The 17,490-nt window shown below is 35.4% G+C and overlaps 1 protein-coding gene across 2 annotated transcripts in view; it reads right to left on the bottom strand.

The window, feature by feature from the left end:
* The window catches only part of poe (E3 ubiquitin-protein ligase-like protein poe), a 281,770-nt gene that overhangs the window by 157,527 nt on the left and 106,753 nt on the right, over positions 1-17,490 (bottom strand). For both annotated transcript variants that reach the window (XM_085822285.1, XM_085822286.1), the window contains exon 24: positions 15,867-15,989. In XM_085822285.1, coding sequence (XP_085678411.1) covers positions 15,867-15,989 — 123 coding nt within the window. The remainder of the gene's footprint in view (positions 1-15,866; positions 15,990-17,490) is intronic.

Genomic DNA, 17,490 nt, shown 5'->3' with positions numbered 1-17,490 from the left:
CTTCTTTTCGTCAGAGGGACCTAATAAAAGACCTAGAACTAGCATTTACATTTCTAAAAATATAAAGGCTATGAAATTATCCCAATTTACATCAGAGGACTTAACTGCTATTTTAACTAAGGACATAAACAGTTCACTGAGAGGAAACATTTGTTTTTGCTTGGTTTACATGGCTTATGACCTTAACATTCCCCAAGAATTTATAGATCTTGTGAGTTTCTGTGAAATAAACAATATTCCTATGGTTATTGGTGGTGATGTTAACGCTCACCACCAATCATGGGGCAGTTCTGATACTAATCCTAGAGGAGAAAAACTCATGGAACTTATAATGAATACCAACCTAACTTGGGTAAACAGGGGAAATCGCCCCACCTTTGTCAACAGAAGAAGAGAAGGAGTCATTGACCTCACATTAACTTCTTCTGATATTTATAACCTTATTGAGAATTGGCATGTAAGTGACAATCCCTCGTTTTCAGACCATCGCCTTATACAATTTTGTATTTGAGATGAAATTCCAGCTGAATATTTCAGAAACATTAAAAGCACAAATTGGGACCTTTATAAGGACTCCCTGGTTTCTAATGTCATTAACCTTCAGGTTTAGACAATAATTGTACAGTCGAGGAGCTTGATACTCAAGCTAACAATCTGACAAATATCATTATTGAATCTTATCATGCATCATGCCCTCTCAAATGAAGGAAGTACTCTCCTAGCAAGAGAGTTTGGTGGACCAAGGAGCTTGAAAGCCTCCGCCTAGAGGTTCGGAGAGCTCACAGGAAAGCAGTCAGAAATAAACCTGAAGTTAACTGGTCTATCTTCAAAATTCTACAAAGGAAATTTAAAAGTGAAATCAGGAAAACTAAATAAACTCACGGAGATCGTTCTGCACAGATATTCTGTCCTAACAGGAGACTGCCAGAGTATATAAGATTCTTAAAAGATCTCAGGAGTCTCAACTCTCATCGGTTATGCGACCTGATTGCAGTTAGACTATAAACCCTTTGGATACACTTTCAACCATGTTGAATTTTCATCTGGGGGACACAAGTGTCACCTCTGACCCCCAGGAAAATCCATTGGAACTACCTCATAATCCATTAGGTTTGGATTTTTCTAAGACAATAGTGAGCTAAAGGCTAAAGTGGCCCTTTATGTATTTCTTCCCTTTAAAACTCCAGGGAACGATGGCATTTACCCAATTCTGCTTCAGAAAGGGTGGGATATTTTTGGCCACATTCTCGTGGACATATTCGAATCCAGTTTGGTTTTAGGATATGTTCCTAAGGTGTCGAGAACTTCACGAGGTGTGTTTCTTCCTAAACCAGGAAAAGATACATATGAGAAGCCAAACTCATTTAGAATGATTACGCTAACATCCTTCCAGCTTAAGCTGCTGGAACAATTGATTTTCTGGCACCTCCAGTCAGATAATAATCTGAACCATACTTTTGGCTTAGACCAACACGGTTTTAGGCCTAGCTTCTCCACTGAGTCAGCCTTACACCAACTCGTGTGGAGAATAGAAAAAAACAATTATAGACGGACACTTTGCCATTGGGATTCTACTGGATATTGTAGGAGCCTTTGATAACATCGGTTTCGAGAAAATACATAAAGCCCTAACTGGAAGTGATATTCACCCTATGAAAACTAGATGGGTCATCTTTATGATTAAAAACAGGAATATCTGTGTTAGTCTCACTGACTATGAAGTAAAGAGAGATATTACCAAAGGGTGTCCACAGGGTGGTATTCTTTCTCCGTTCCTGTGGAACCTGGTATTCATCTCACTCTTAGTACTTCTACGGGAGGAACCTGGCATGTCACAGGCTTATGCAGATGACCTTATTGCGTTATTACAGGGTTTCGATCGAAACCCTACACAATCAAGCTCAGCAGATCTTGAATAAAGTTTCACACTGGGATGAAACAAATGGCCTATCTTTCTCTGCTGAAAAATCTGATGTCATAGTTTTCACGTGGAGAAGGAAATGGAAACCGGCAGATTTATATCTGGGTAACCAGATTATCAGACATAAGGAATGCGTTAAATACCTAGGATGTTACCTGGACAGTAAACTTACATGGATCACCCATATAAAAGAAAAGGCACAAACAGCCACAAATGTTCTAGTACTTTGTAGGCGAATCGTTGGTAAACAATGGGGCCTTAACCCAAAATCTACTCTATGGATTTATACTGCGATAGTCCGGCCAATGCTTTCTTACAGATGAGTAGTCTGGATCAATGTTATTAACAAAAGCACATATTTAAACATTTTACAAAAGGTGCAAAGACTTGCTTGCCTATGCATTAGTGGGGCTTTAAATAGTACCTCTACTGCTGCATTAGAATTTGTATTGCAAATTCCACCCTTGAAATTATTCTTGAGCGGAAAAGCAATTAAAGCCATGTATAGATTGAATAAAAATGGCACATGGTGCCAAAGAACAGGTTTTGGTCATAAATGCCACCTGAAAACTTGGGACTTGGGCAATGAGATCCCTATAATCTATATGCCCAAAGATGCAATTACTAAAACAATAGTTCCAGATAAACTATTCTCAACTTGTATACCAAAAAGGAATGAGATAGAATCTCTAACTGACCTATTTCCAACAGGATCAATTGAATGTTACACAGATGGATCAAAATCCAACTTCACTGGAGCTGGAGCTATTATAAGAACCAAGGGATCTGAAGAAGATTTCATTAGATTTCACCTATACCTTGGTAAATTAACAACTGTTTCCCAAGCCCAGATTCTGGCGATCAATATGGTCGCCAGGGAGCTCTTAGCTAAAAATACAGTTGATAAGAATATATATATTCTCTCTGACAGCCAATCAGCCATCCTTGCCTTGGCTAATCGTGTCAAGTTACAAAACTGTGTTTTGAACTGTACTCAAGATCTCAATTCTCTGGCTCAGGCCCATAATACCATTAGTGTAGTCTGGGTCCCAGGTCATTGTGATTTTGCTGGAAATGAACTAGCTGATAAAGTAGCTAAAGATGCTTCGCAACTACATATGTCTGGCCCAGAACCATTTTACCCCGTTTCATATCAAACTGTTAAAAAAGAAGTAAGAAGCTGGATAAAGAACAAACATGATGATATATGGTCTAAACTACCAGACTGTGCTCATTCTAAATTGGTGCTCAGTACACTTAACTTATCAGGTGAACTCATACACCTCAGTAGCACTAACTTACGCCAGGTAATTCAAATTGTTACCGGACATGCTTATCTGGCCAAGCATCTCCACAAATGTGGTCTTGTCAAATCTCCTCTCTGCCCAGCTTGTGGAGAAGAAGAGGAAACACCTTTTCACTTTCTGGGACGATGTCCGGTGTTTTCTGTCCCTAGAAACAAATTCCTTAGGTTTCCCTATATTAGCTTTGATCAAGACTTTCTATACAAAGGGCTCTCTGGCATAATAGGGTTTCTGATGTATACTAAACACCTACAGGTAAGGTGAATTTGAAACCACAAGAAACAAGCATTGAGAGGCCCTGTGAGTTCTTTTTTTTCTTTTTTTGGAAAGAAACTATGCAGGGATTTCCCTCTCATAGCCGTGTTTTGGAATATAATTTGGAAATAGATATCAAATCTTTATACACTACCTGGCCATTCGGCTTGAGTAAGCACCTCTGCTCTCCTTATTTAATTTTTTTTTTTTTTTTTTTTGACTCGCCATCGCATTCTTGTTTAGTCAAGAATTTGCGTTTGGTGGTTTGGGAGGGGTTGAATCGGCTCTTCATCCAATAGGGAAGTTTTCACGATTCAACCGATACCCTGAATTTAGAGATGGGATCTTTTGCTGATACTATAGATTTGGTGTCAGTTTGAGATCTTATCTATTTATTTATTACTTACCTTTTACGGGAGTTACCATTTAAATCCTTTGATTTAAATGATCAAATGGCGGAAGAGTAATGGGCAATATTGCCTACACTCTTTTCCTTCTTTTCATAAGAAGGAAGCGCCACAAATGTTATGTTATGTTATCACAGTCGTACACGAGAATCACCATAACTTTCACATTGCTGGGGTTCTGACAAAATTTCGAACGTCGTGGTGACCCATGATGACGCCATTCGTTTAATTGGCGTTTCAGTTCTGGCTGGTACGATCGGGCCCAAGTCTCATCCAGCATAATGATACGGGGTAAAAAAGCATCTTCTTCGCGCTCATAGCGTTCCAGGCGGGTTCGGGCAGCATCGTATTGTAGCCATTTCTGCATTTCCGTCAATTGATGTGGAACCCATCGTGAAGCAATTTTTCTCACGGACAGGCGTTCCTTCAGAATGTGCAGCACAGTCGTATGCGCTAATCCTGTTTGTCCGGCCAGCTGAAGAATGGTTTGGCGGCGATCACTGTCCATTAGTGTGGCAACAGCTTGCACGTCTGCATCGCTGACACTAGGACGACCTGGCCGCAGCATGTCTGCCACGTTTTGGCGTCCTTCATTGAATGCTTTCACCCATCTTGCTACAGTTCTGTAAGGCAATGCAGATTGCCCACAAGCCTCTTGAAGCCCTTGACGACACTGTCGTGCTGTACGACCTCTGGCACATTCAATTTTTATCTAACATCGTTGTTCTTGTTTTGAAAACATTCTGACAACACTTACTTTAGACCGCGAGCTAATACAAGGATCCGTTCTTCGCGTCACTCTGCATACGCGTGACATAGGCAGGACGAGTCTTTTTGCTGAGAGGTAAGGTAGGTATGTAGTTTACGTGATATTCTTTGGTTTTGTTGCGTAGCGCTTTTTCAGCTGTGTTGCCACTATTAAAGTTCCAACCCTCGTGTGTATATATATATATATATATATATATATATATATACACATAGGCTATATTTTTTTCCAACCTTCGATGGGCTATAAAGAAAAAACGGGTGAATACTCAAAAAAGATTTGATTGCCAAAGTAATGTACAATACGGGTTATTTCTCGACATAATCATTTTGACGATTGAAGCCTTTGTCATATCTGTGAACAAGCTTTGCAATATCCTCTTAATAAGATGTTCCCGCCAATGATTAGAAGTGAGTTGTCATGATTTCTTTGAGCTCCATGCCATTTTGAAAGCGCTGCTCCCCAAGACACTACTTCAGTTCAGGGAAAAGATGAAAATCACTTGGCACTAGGTCGGGACTATATGGTGGATGTTTGAAAACGTCCTATTGAAATTGGTGATGGATCCGCTGGGTTACTAGAGTGGAGTGAAGATGAGCATTGTCATGGATCTGAACAATTCCAGAAGTCAGCATGTCTCTTCGTTTGTTTTGAATAGCTTTCTGTAAGCATTGCAAAGTTTCACAGAATGAATCTACATTAATTGTTGTTACAGGCTGCATAAACTCCACAAGCAACACACCTTTTTGGTCCCAAAAAACAGTTGTCATAACCATACGATTGTTGGAGGTTCGTTTGAATTTTGTGGGTCTCTTTAGAGAATTTGTGTGCATCCATCATTGTGACTATCGCTTCGTTTCAGGCATGTCATATTGAACGCATGTCTCGTCACTTGTCACAATGGATTTAAAAAAATCTTCTCCATCAGAACTGTAATGGTTAAGAAACTCCAACGCTGCAGCCATTTGGCAAGTTTTGTAGTCCTCTGTCAACATCTGTGGGACCCAACGAGCGCAAACTTTTCTGTAGCAATAGAGTACAGAGAAGATCTTGAAACTTCCGGAAATTTCATCAATAATTCACTTATGGTGAATCTTCGATTTTCCTTAACCGCTTGGTCAACTCATTGACCTGTAGCGACAGGACTTGCGTCCTTGACCCCCCTTCATCATGCACATCAGTTTGGCCATCTTTAAACTTTCGACACCACTCACGAACAATGCCATCACTCATAAAGTCGACACTCAACTCATTCTTCGATGAATTTCCGCTGCACTGTTCCCTTCTGACTGCAAGAAACAAATAACGGCTCGCAATTTAGACTTAGCGGGAGAATCAATAGTGACAGCCATGTTTACGTGACTGCAACTCAACAACTCAATAGGAAATGGCATGTTGAACCCGCCAGTGACAGAGCGCGTGGAGGGAAAGTGACCTGCTATGTACACCAACCACCTGCCACATGCCTGGCCATTATACTGTCCGATCAGAGGTTGAAAAAAAAAAAAAAAAAAAAAAAAAAAACCTCCTATATATATATATATATCTGAAGTGCCACTGAATTAGGGATAGACATGGCTATGCAAATTTTATAGCGCTGCACGGCAATTGTGCTCACGAGAGGAAGTTGTGGTAAATGCACATACAGCTAGTACTATGGTTGTTGTTCATCAGTCATTTTAATTACCAGTATGGGTAAAACTTCTGATTTAGACAGCTTCAATCTCAGGCAAATAGTAGGCACTCGACGCATGGGCCATTCAAATTCCAAAATCCTCAGCGGGCTAGGATTTTCAAGGTCAACAATGTCAAGAGTATACCAATAATACATGGATGGTGGGAAAAAGAACTAGCAATTGGTCAAATTGCAAAGGACAATTAACCTAGAACAAGTGTGGTGTGAGACGGCTCAGCTGTATTGTACATAGTCAACAAAGACAAACATTAGCTCAAATTACCACCCAGCTAAATCAGGGCGACAGTCATACAATCAGTAAAAGGATTGTGCATTGCTCGCTTCACCATATGGGCTTCAGAAGTCATAGACTCACGAGAATAACTTTGCTGAATACATGCCATCGAGCTGCACTTCTTGTCTGGGCAAGAGAATTCAGAAAATACACTCTAGTGGACTTCAAATGAGTAGCAAGGAGTGATGAGTCTCGATTCCGACTAATTAATACCGATGGGAGGCTGAGAATATGGCTTCAGACTCATGAAGCCATGAACCCTGTAAGGCAGATTGGAACTGTAAAAGGCCATGGTGGCTTAAATCATGGTCTGGGATATTTTCTCTTGGCAGTGTTTGGGATCTTTGGTACTTGTACCAAACTCCCTTGATATGATTCGCTATGTAGAGTTGCTGGGTGATCATCATCCATTTCTGTTGTCCTGCCATTCACACAGATATTGAGCATCCCAGCAAGATAACTGCACTTCTCATAGGTATTTGTTGGCTACTGCCTGGTTGGATGAGCGTTCTTCTAACTTCTCTGTCATAAATTGCCTACTTAAAAGCCCTGCCTTAAATTCTACTGAGCAACTTTCAGACCTTTTGGAGAAAGGTTTGAAACCTCATCACACAACACTAGTGAATCTTCTAATTATATACAGTCTATCCGATGTTAGGAAAGCCATTCTTGTAGAATGCTTCCAGAAACTTATTGAATCTATGCTTCGTCCTTTGGCAGCCATTATAAAGGCCAAATGAGACCCAACTTTATTATTGACTAGCTATCCCTCATTCAGTGGCACTTCAGTGTATATAAGCAATATCTTTCCTCCTGTAGATGGATTGGTGCAGACACTGAGATATACTTGTTTGGAGATGGCCTTAAATTGGTGAAAAGTTAGTTGACTGGCTAATTTTGGGGACGGCTGAGAAGATAATCAGAAAGTACTCCAAACCTTTTAAATATAAAAAAATTATGCAAATATTTCTCTTTTAAACATAAATTAAATTTTCATTAAATTATAATTATTATTTCATTCCTAAAACAAGATTTCTATTGGAGTACAATTAAATATCTGCCATTTGACAAAAAATGACACCACCAGCAAGTTATGGTTAAAACTGTCCGATGTAAAGCGCCATATCTCAAGGTTATACATCTGATAACAACATAGCCTTGAAATATTAGCGATTTTGTGAAAGCATCATATATTTTTTATGTGTGAAAATGTCAAGTTTTGAGGCAAATGAGCGTCATTTGCGAGAAATTTTGATTTACTTCTTTAAATTCAAGAAATCTGCAGCTGAGGAGCATTGATTGTTTGTGGAAGCACATGGTGAGGCTGCCTTTAGTGAAAGAAGTTCTTGTGAGTTGTTTCAAATATTGAAGAATGGTGAATTTGTGGTTGAAGACAAAGGATGCAGTGGATGGATGAAAGTGTACAAAGACATGGAATTGAAAGCATTATTGTATGAAGATTCACACCAAATGCAAATAGAAGTTGCACTTACATTAGGTGTGACTCAGAAAGGAATTCCACATTGTTTAAAATCATTGGGAATGATTCAAATGCCAGGAAAGTGGATTCCATATAAAATGAAGCCAAGAAACATTGAACCCTGATTTTTCACACGTGAAATGCTGCTTGCCAGGCAGAAAAGAAAGGTTTTTTTTTGCATCGTATCATCACTGGTGATGAAAAATAGATCCACTACGATAACCTGAAGAAGAGTTCATGGGGACCACTTGGGTATGCTTCAATATCGATAGCCAAGACAAATATTCATGATGAAAAGAAATGGTGGGATTGGTATATGGTAGGAATGGTATACAGTGGAATCAACTTGGTGTCGTGTATTATTATTCGATAAAACAGAATGAAACCATTACTGGGGCTCTCTAATGAACACAGCTGATAAGACTGAGCTCAGCATACTAAGAAAAAAGCACCTACTACTATTCCAGATATTAGAAAATTATTCTCCTGCCTGATAGCACTCAACCACATACTCAGTCTCATACATATGCCAGTCAAAACATACTCAGAAACACTCAAATGAGAAGTTCCTCCCTCTTGCTGTATTCACCAGACATTGCTCCTTCTGATTTCTACTTGTTTTGATTGATGATACATGGCTTGTTTAAGCAGCGCTTCTTATTAGATGAGGATACAAAAAATTGGGTCGATTAGTGGATAGCCTCAAAAGATGAAGTGTTCCTCCAACATGGTATCCATACGCTGCCAGAAATAAGTGAAAAAGCAGTGGCTAGCAATTAGGGATTGAAATTTCGGAAGAAAAGTTCAATACCAGTATTCGGTATTTTTTAGATCTTAATACCGGTAATAGGAATTTTAGAAAAAGAAAGAAAACACGGGTGTTTCTTTGTTTTATTTGCCAGCTTTATTAGAGAGAGTAAATATTAAATCATCTATAACTTATAAACTATAACAGTATATAATATTTATTGTCGGATGGTTTTGGATATAACTGATTTCTGTATTGTATTTTGGTTTGTTGAAATTTTTTAGTTATTGCTAATTCTAATTTTTGTTCAAGAGACAATTCCTTTTCACTACTGATATCAGCATGAGTGTCATCATCTCCTTCAATAACTGTACCGAATTTTCTAAATGTGGATAAGTTTCTGGGCAAAAAATTTTAAGAAAATTTACCTATAAACTTAATTTGGCTAGTCTCTTTTCTACTTTTTCATTTTTAAAATCATTATAATTATGTAAATACAGTCAAAAGTCTTTAATCCAGACGTCCATAATCCGGACCTCAAAGCTACAAACTTTAACGCGTTAACACATACGCATAATACCTTTACACATGCGCATTTAATGTATAATGGACGATATAAGCTAAGCTAAAACTATCTAATTACTTGTTTCAATTAATGCTGCAGATTGTGTTGTTTTTTATCTTTATAATTGAATCCGGCTTATTAATTTTTGCAGACTGTTAGAGCAATTTTTATAAAAGTAAGCTTGAACTTTCAATTATGTCAAAAGAATTTCTGATTCTGGAGCTACCAAAGGATCTACAAAGTAATAGCATGTTTCGAGGTCCATCAAACAAAAAGTGGAATTGCTGCAAAAAATGGATAAAGGCATATCGTTTGATTCTCTAACCATTCCGAAATATGTTTATCAATTTTACGCTGCTCTGCGGGGGTGGGGGGAGGAAACGACGCAGCGCGAATGAACTGGAAGTTGATCTGTCAGCACTATCCTTATCTTCAGGGCAGATGTTTTTATTTTATTCGGCTTATAATTCTTTACTAAATGTAGTATTTCATCTCGATGTACTCTGTCTTTGATATGATTTAAATCAAATTCCTTGTCATTATAAATATCACGAATACACATCAAATAGTTTCCTGGTTGCAATTTTCTAATTTCGACTATGCATAAACGTATGCTTTACGCGAGCGCGCGTTGAAAGAAATGTTTAATAAAGTAAACAAATAAATATAAAGTTTTTTTTTTTTTTGTAAATTTTGATACCCTTTAGATCATAATTGCTCTTTATTTCATAAATTATGGTTTCATATTTTTAATTTTATAATTTCTGCATGCCATCTTACCAGATTTAACCTGATGATCTATAATCAGGAAAAACCGATGATATGGAACTGCCGAAGTCCCGACGAGTCCAGATTAAAGACTTTTGACTGTATTATAAGACATTTTCTATTTCGGTATGCCTTTCTTCTGTGTGATTTTTAATGCAATATATAATTCTTCAGATAGTGATGTGTGCTGCTCTTTCAGTGACTAGAGCTGATGCGGTTCTGGATATTAATTCGAATTCACTATCGGAAAAGATAATTTGAAGGTTTAAGTGGATTACTGCATTTTGGATTGGATTTTTCAGTTTTTAAAGTCATTCCCATCATTAGGAGTAATCTGTTCCAATGTGTTTTAGAATCTAATATTAACACATATTCTGGTTTATTTTCAGTTATTACATATTTTTGTAATAAGGCATTGGTAGGGGAACATTTAAATATCTTAACAATTTTTCAAACTTTATTAATTATAGGAAGCAATTCTTGATGAGTTAATATTTCATCCTCATTAGCAATATCTTCTTCAATAATTATTGTCATTATCATCACTGTCAGTATCACTCTCTTCAAAGTCGGAAACAAATTTCTACATCCACAGTATTTGGGTTCTTCTGTTTATTTATTTATTTATTTTTTTGGTATAATACATATGTTACTCCTAATTGAATTCCACAAGCACAGCACAAATGCCGATTTGCAACAATCAACTTTCCAACTTTTTTCATAAAAGTTGCTCCATCAATCATCATGGATACAATAATTTCTTTTAGGGATAATCCATATTTCCCTAACTTAGATTTAAGCATTTCCACACATTTTTCGGATGGCATACTTCCTGAGACATGAGCAAGTCCTTCTCAATGAATATTTATATTTAAATAGTGTCTATTTCTTACACATGTCTATTCATCAAATGTAAGACTAAATTTTTCACCATTTATGTTTAATTGCATTAACTTGTGTTTCAAAGAATTGTACTGTTACTATAGTTTATAACAGTTCTTATAGTGATTCAGAAGTCAAACAACAAAAATCAGCGTTAATTCACAAAATTTTCACAGGACTAGTTTCGATGGTTTTACCGAACCATCATCTTCAGCTGCAAAACCGCAAATGAACAAGATAGGAAATAATGTTTAGATAAGATAAGAAAGCCTGGACAAGAATAAGCAAGTGGCGCCATCTGTTGGCGAAACCAGAACTAAAACATAATTTCTCTAAAAGCCGAAGGCAAATTTGGATTGGAATTAGGATCGTTAACTAGAACAGAAAGATTTTTATGAATGTGAAATGCCTCTAGAAAATCCAGTTCTCCAATGGATTTTATTTTAGGTATTTATATATATCTTAGAGGTATTTATATTATCTCCTAAAATAAGATATTTATATATATCTTATTTTAGGAGATTATAAAAATTCTGTTGTCATTCCCTTCTTTCCATCAATTAGCTATAAAGTTGCACATATTTTGCAGAAATTTAACTTTCGGGTTGTTTACTCTCCCATCAATAAAATTCCAACTTCTATACTCAAGGACCCCATTCCGGATATGAATTCCTGGGGTATTTATAGGATTCCTTGCCAGTGCGGTTTAATTTACATTGGCCAAACTAAGAGAGCCTTAAAATTTCGCGTCAAAGAACATGAGGCATATGTTAGAAAAAAGGAAACACAGAAGTCTTCTGTTGCTCAACATTGTTGGTCCGAAAATCACACTTTCAATTTTTCTGCTGCCAAAATTATTCAAAAAACATCTTCCATTGGAGAACTGGATTTTCTAGAGGCATTTCACATTCATAAAAATCTTTCTGTTCTAGTTAACGATCCTAATTCCAATCCAAATTTGCCTTCGGCTTTTAGAGAAATTATGTTTTAGTTCTGGTTTCGCCAACAGATGGCGCCACTTGCTTATTCTTGTCCAGGCTTTCTTATCTTATCTAAACATTATTTCCTATCTTGTTCATTTGCGGTTTTGCAGCTGAAGATGATGGTTCGGTAAAACCATCGAAACTAGTCCTGTGAAAATTTTGTGAATTAACGCTGATTTTTGTTGTTTGACTTCTGAATCAGTATTTATTCGGCGTGTTATTGTGTCTTAATTAGTTCTTATAGTGTTAATCAATGTTGGTAGATTTTTAAAACCTCTGGTGGATAGTGATTTTATTTACTCAGTAAAGTGCAAAACACTCAAAATGGCAAACCATCCAATGCTGTCATTTTACTTATAATTTAATTTCATCCAAATTATCTCTCTCTCTCTCTTTTTTTTTCCAAAATAGTCTAAAATCCCAAATGGTTTAGGCTTAGAAACCATGCTCAAATTTATGAAACCAAACTGACGTATTATCAAAAGATTTTTTATGTTCTTTAAAGTTATTCTTATTCATTATTATTATGAGTCTATTAATTATGAGTATATAATAAGTCTGAAAAGTATTTTGAATCCTAAAGTATGATACGCAAATATAATGTGAATAACAAACTCACCACTTTAAAAAATATCAAAATTTTTCTAAATATTACGCACTTTCTTCACAATTACAACATTGTTCTCACAGAGATGAATATTAGACTACGCATCCTGCACGTGTGCAGTACTGCTCTGAGCTGTAATAGGGCATTACAGTTTTGGCCCGCTTCCATGGATGATTCACATATTTATCACTTCTCTAGACTGTACGCTGCAACCTTGTTTTCACAGTCTAATTAATTTCGCCCATTAGGGAGACATAAAAACGTATATTATTTTGCTATGTTGGCGACTCCTGAACATATAGTGGAGACAATTTTAAAAATGTCTAGTAAATTCTGAAAAAACAGTACTTAAACATGCGAATACTGGTATTACGAAATTGTACAAATTTTGTAATCCCTATTAGCAATGGGCAATACTTTGAATATAACATAACATACTGTTCTTTCACAATAAATACACAATTTGGGATTAAAAAAAGGGGCAGAGACCTCTTAGATAAAAATACTCGTAATACTATTAGATTAAAAATTAAAACAAACAAAGAAGAAAAAGCAAGAAAAAAAGAAAAGGAAAGGAAAAGAAGAAAAAATTTTAAAAAACTTTGACTTTTGTGCAAAGCATTTCTTACAAATCCATACATGGAAGGATATTAAAATACTAAATACTTAGCTTACTTGCATCTGAATAAAATAAAATAAAATAAAATACAGAAGCTTGAAATATATATTAACATAAAAATTTCTACTAAACATTAGATTTTACGCTATGCAGACAACAATAGACAAACATAAATTCTGTAATCATCTTTTATAGATAATCAGATATTTACTTTACTTACCATACTCATAGTAAAATAATGTTAAAGGGGCCGAAATACAATGACTTTTTAAACAATTTATTTATATTACAACAGGCAACGAATACCAAAATTGTAAAGATAAAATAAAAAAATTTTGTCTACTATTAAGCAGCAATAAAATACACATACATCAAAATTGAAAACAATAACACCTCAAAAAGACTTTTCTGGAAGCGGTAATAAAAAAATACATAAATAAATTATAAGATGCTTTAAAATTATTCAGATAGAAGGGAAGGGGGAGCAATCTCCTTCCAACATGCATATAGACATACATATGTATCCATAAATATACTTATGATATCACTGAGAAATCATAACAAATGTAATGTAGATTAATATTAAAGCATAAATTTATTATTGTTCAATTATACTAATTTCTAAACACAGGCACAGTCACCAAACACAACTTGATTTATTTACTCCCCAAATATGATTCAAACTGTTGAGAAATTCCATCACTTCTTAACAGAAAAATGAATTAGAATTGCATCAGATTTTCTTACATAAGCAAAAGAAACACATACATTATTTTTATGTTTAATATTTAACTATTCAATCCAACTAGCAATTTCAAATTTACACTAATCCTAGTTCAATATTTTGTAAATAATGGTCTAATTACAAAAGAATTAGTTTCTAAAAACAAGAGTGTTAGAGAAAGTTCACTTATATATATACCGTAATTTCGCACGTATAGTCCGCAGACACGATTTTATATAAAAAAAATTTTAAAAATTGTCAGATAGTCCGCACCACCGGATAGTCCGCGGACTATACGTCCGAAATTACGTTTTTTTAATACAGCAATATTCCCATGCTTTTTAAACACATCCTTTTGTTTGCGCAAATTTCTCACCGCTTTCTTGTCCACTTCAAAATAATAGAGTAAAATCCTAGTATACGGTGCAGCCTTGGCATGACTTTGCCAACACCAAAAATGATCCAAAGAACGTCTATATATATATACTATACACGCATAGTATATATACTATATACATAGTATATACTATGTTTAACTATATATTTTCTTTGAATGACCCGTTAACTACTCATCGTATATGTCCCGTTTTTACTGCTCATCATAAAGTCGCCAAAAGTAGTCAAATCTCGTGTGCACCGGATACCAGGATTAAACCAATAACGGCCTGCTTCTCTATTTCCATCTTTTTCAGTTTTCTCAACTACCTCTCAGCAGTAAATTTCCGGCGATGTTTCATCAACGTTAGCGAAGATGAAAGACAAAATATGAAAACAAAATACTGTGCAACGTGCTATCTTCGTGATAAGTGGTAATGAAATGTGACCTTCGACCCCACTCACTCGGTGTTGCCAAACCACGCTAAAGTAAACGAATCACGCTTTTTTTCGTACTCCAGGTACTTGCTACTATGGCTCCTAAAAACCGAGTTGACGCATCGACTTTTCCCCTCCCGGCAGTTGTGCTAAAGCAGTGCGAAGGATACTTGGAATCTCACGCTATTTTTATATTTGATCATCGGCAGTTCATGACAGCGTGTTTTTTAAATTTCAACAATTTTAACCGTGAACAACCAGCGTATTATCCGCACTGGTGGATAGTCCGCAGCTTCAAAAATTCACATTTTAAACACAGATAGTCCGCGGACTATACGCACGAAATTACGGTATATTTATTTTAAACAAATACTTTTAAGCACCGCTAGCGGCACCTTTATACAGAGTAGCACCGATACTGACACATGTGTTGGCTGAGTCAAAGAAAGTCTATGTAAAGAAAGAAAGGCTCCATAGAAATAATGTGACCATCGAACTTGTTTGAACTTTGATATCAGCTTCGAGCTTTGGCGCTTTTTGGCGACAGATATTTCACTCATGCGCAAAATAATTATGGCAGATGTTGAAAACGTTATATGTGTCTAGACCTTTATCCGGGCTAAAACCAGCATTCAGTATTGAAAGTTAACCTGTATCCTTCATGTATAAGACGCAGGTAACTTTTTTGAGACCAAATTTAGGAAAAAAAGTGCGTCTTATATGCCGTCAAATATGGTATATATATCCAAGTTTTTTTTTTTTTTAAATAGACTGCCTTAAAAACAGGAATTTAAAAATTAATAAAATGTTGATGCAAGTGATACATGAATGAAATATAATGATTTATAGGATTTTGAAACTCAAAACTTTGAATGAACTTGGCGTGAACATTTAAAACAAGTAAAAACAATATGTATATGAAATAAAAACTAATAGCTCAGTTGGCACATTTTAAACACTTTAGCTCAAGAATTTTAAATTAATTCAGTCTTAGAAATTAATACCATTCAATTCAAAACAAAAAGTCTCTTGCATGATGCAAGAATCAACTTACCAATTTTGTAATCAACTGTTTAGCAACTTTAATATCAAATTTTATAGAACATGCATTTTTTGTCACAGATCTTATCAGAAGCTCTGCCTTTTGTGTAGTCAAGCCTTGTTTGACCAATGTATCCTATGGAGAAGAAATTCTAAAATTATAATACAGACTAAAAACCATATAAAATGAACAGAAATAAATTTAAAAAAAAAAAAAAATTCAACCCCCTAAGTATGTAATGTATGCCCCTTGAAACAACTTTCATTATTTACGATATTGCTTCAAATGCTCATAATTATCAAGGGGCAAGTTGTAAATCATATTTGAAATCATCAGATTATTAAAACTCTGAAGATTTAAATACCAAGAAGTATATTTTTTTGCTTTCAAATCATTCAGTTGATTAAGCAAGTATATGTCACCATAATAATAAATACAGTGACATTATTATTATTATGTCACTGTATTTATTATTATTAGATGACATTATTATTATGGTGACATTATGGTGTATGTCACCATAATAATAAATACAGCATTTTGCAAACTGTTTCACAGAATGCAGGGATAAACTAAACATATCATATTTAATGCAATAGTAACACTTGCCAACTTTAACAGATTACGAATGCATGGAAACATAACATCTTCTAACATTCTAAACATTTGGAAAGATTCTGTTAAAGACATTACTAACATCAAAGAAATTTCTTTTCTCATAACTAATTTTTATACGCATTTTAAAAAATCTACCATTGTATTAATGGCTGCATCAAATCACCTCAGAAAATTTCCATCATTGCATTATTATTATTATTATTATTTACTCTGAAGAGAAAAACAATTTTATGCTATAAAACAGCGATTCCTAAAACATGAGTTGCAAATAGTATTAAAGCATTCTTTTTTATAATGTACAACCTTACACAGTTACCCAAAATTACAAATAAATTTTTTATCAATTTATTTTTAATAGTTGTTTACTCATTATTACTTCACTATTACACTGTTCACCCCCAAAAATCTCCTTTTTCTCAGAATAATTATATACATGGGATCTCGATAATTCATAACTAGATGCATGAATCAATTTATAATTATCAATAAACTGTTAATAGTAACTTATTTATTGGTCGCGGAAACTTAGCTGACAAGACATTTAGCTGACAGGGACACTTAGCCGACAAGACATTTAGCTGACAGGGACACTTAGCCGACAAGACATTTAACCGTCACAGACATTTAGCCAACACGGACAGTTAGCCGACAAGACACTTAGCCAACAGGACATTTGGCCGACACAGAGAGTTAGCCATCAGGACATTTAGCTACGGGACACTTAACTGTCAAGATATTTAGTCAACGGGACACTAAGCCAACAGTGACGTTTAACTGACACGTACCCAATAATTATTCAAATTTACTATCAAATAGAAAATTTCTTGACTTCTCCATAAGTTCAATATTTAAGTTATTTTTTTCACTATCAACAAAATTCATTTTTTGATTCTTGAAGAGCTCATATGTGCTTTTAATTGTTGTGTTAATTTTGCATTGTTTGATATGTATCGTGCTGGTTGATGTATACTGGCCGAATTGAAAAAGCGCTGAAATTTGTCATCAGGAAATATGAATT

The sequence above is a fragment of the Stegodyphus dumicola genome, chromosome 8 (genome assembly GCF_044657685.1).
Source record: "Stegodyphus dumicola isolate Sdum_Otavi_A_Nest chromosome 8, ASM4465768v1".
In the NCBI taxonomy this organism is placed as follows: domain Eukaryota; kingdom Metazoa; phylum Arthropoda; class Arachnida; order Araneae; family Eresidae; genus Stegodyphus; species Stegodyphus dumicola.
Note: the sequence above shows the minus strand (reverse complement) of the source record. Positions and strands in the feature narration are given on the sequence as shown.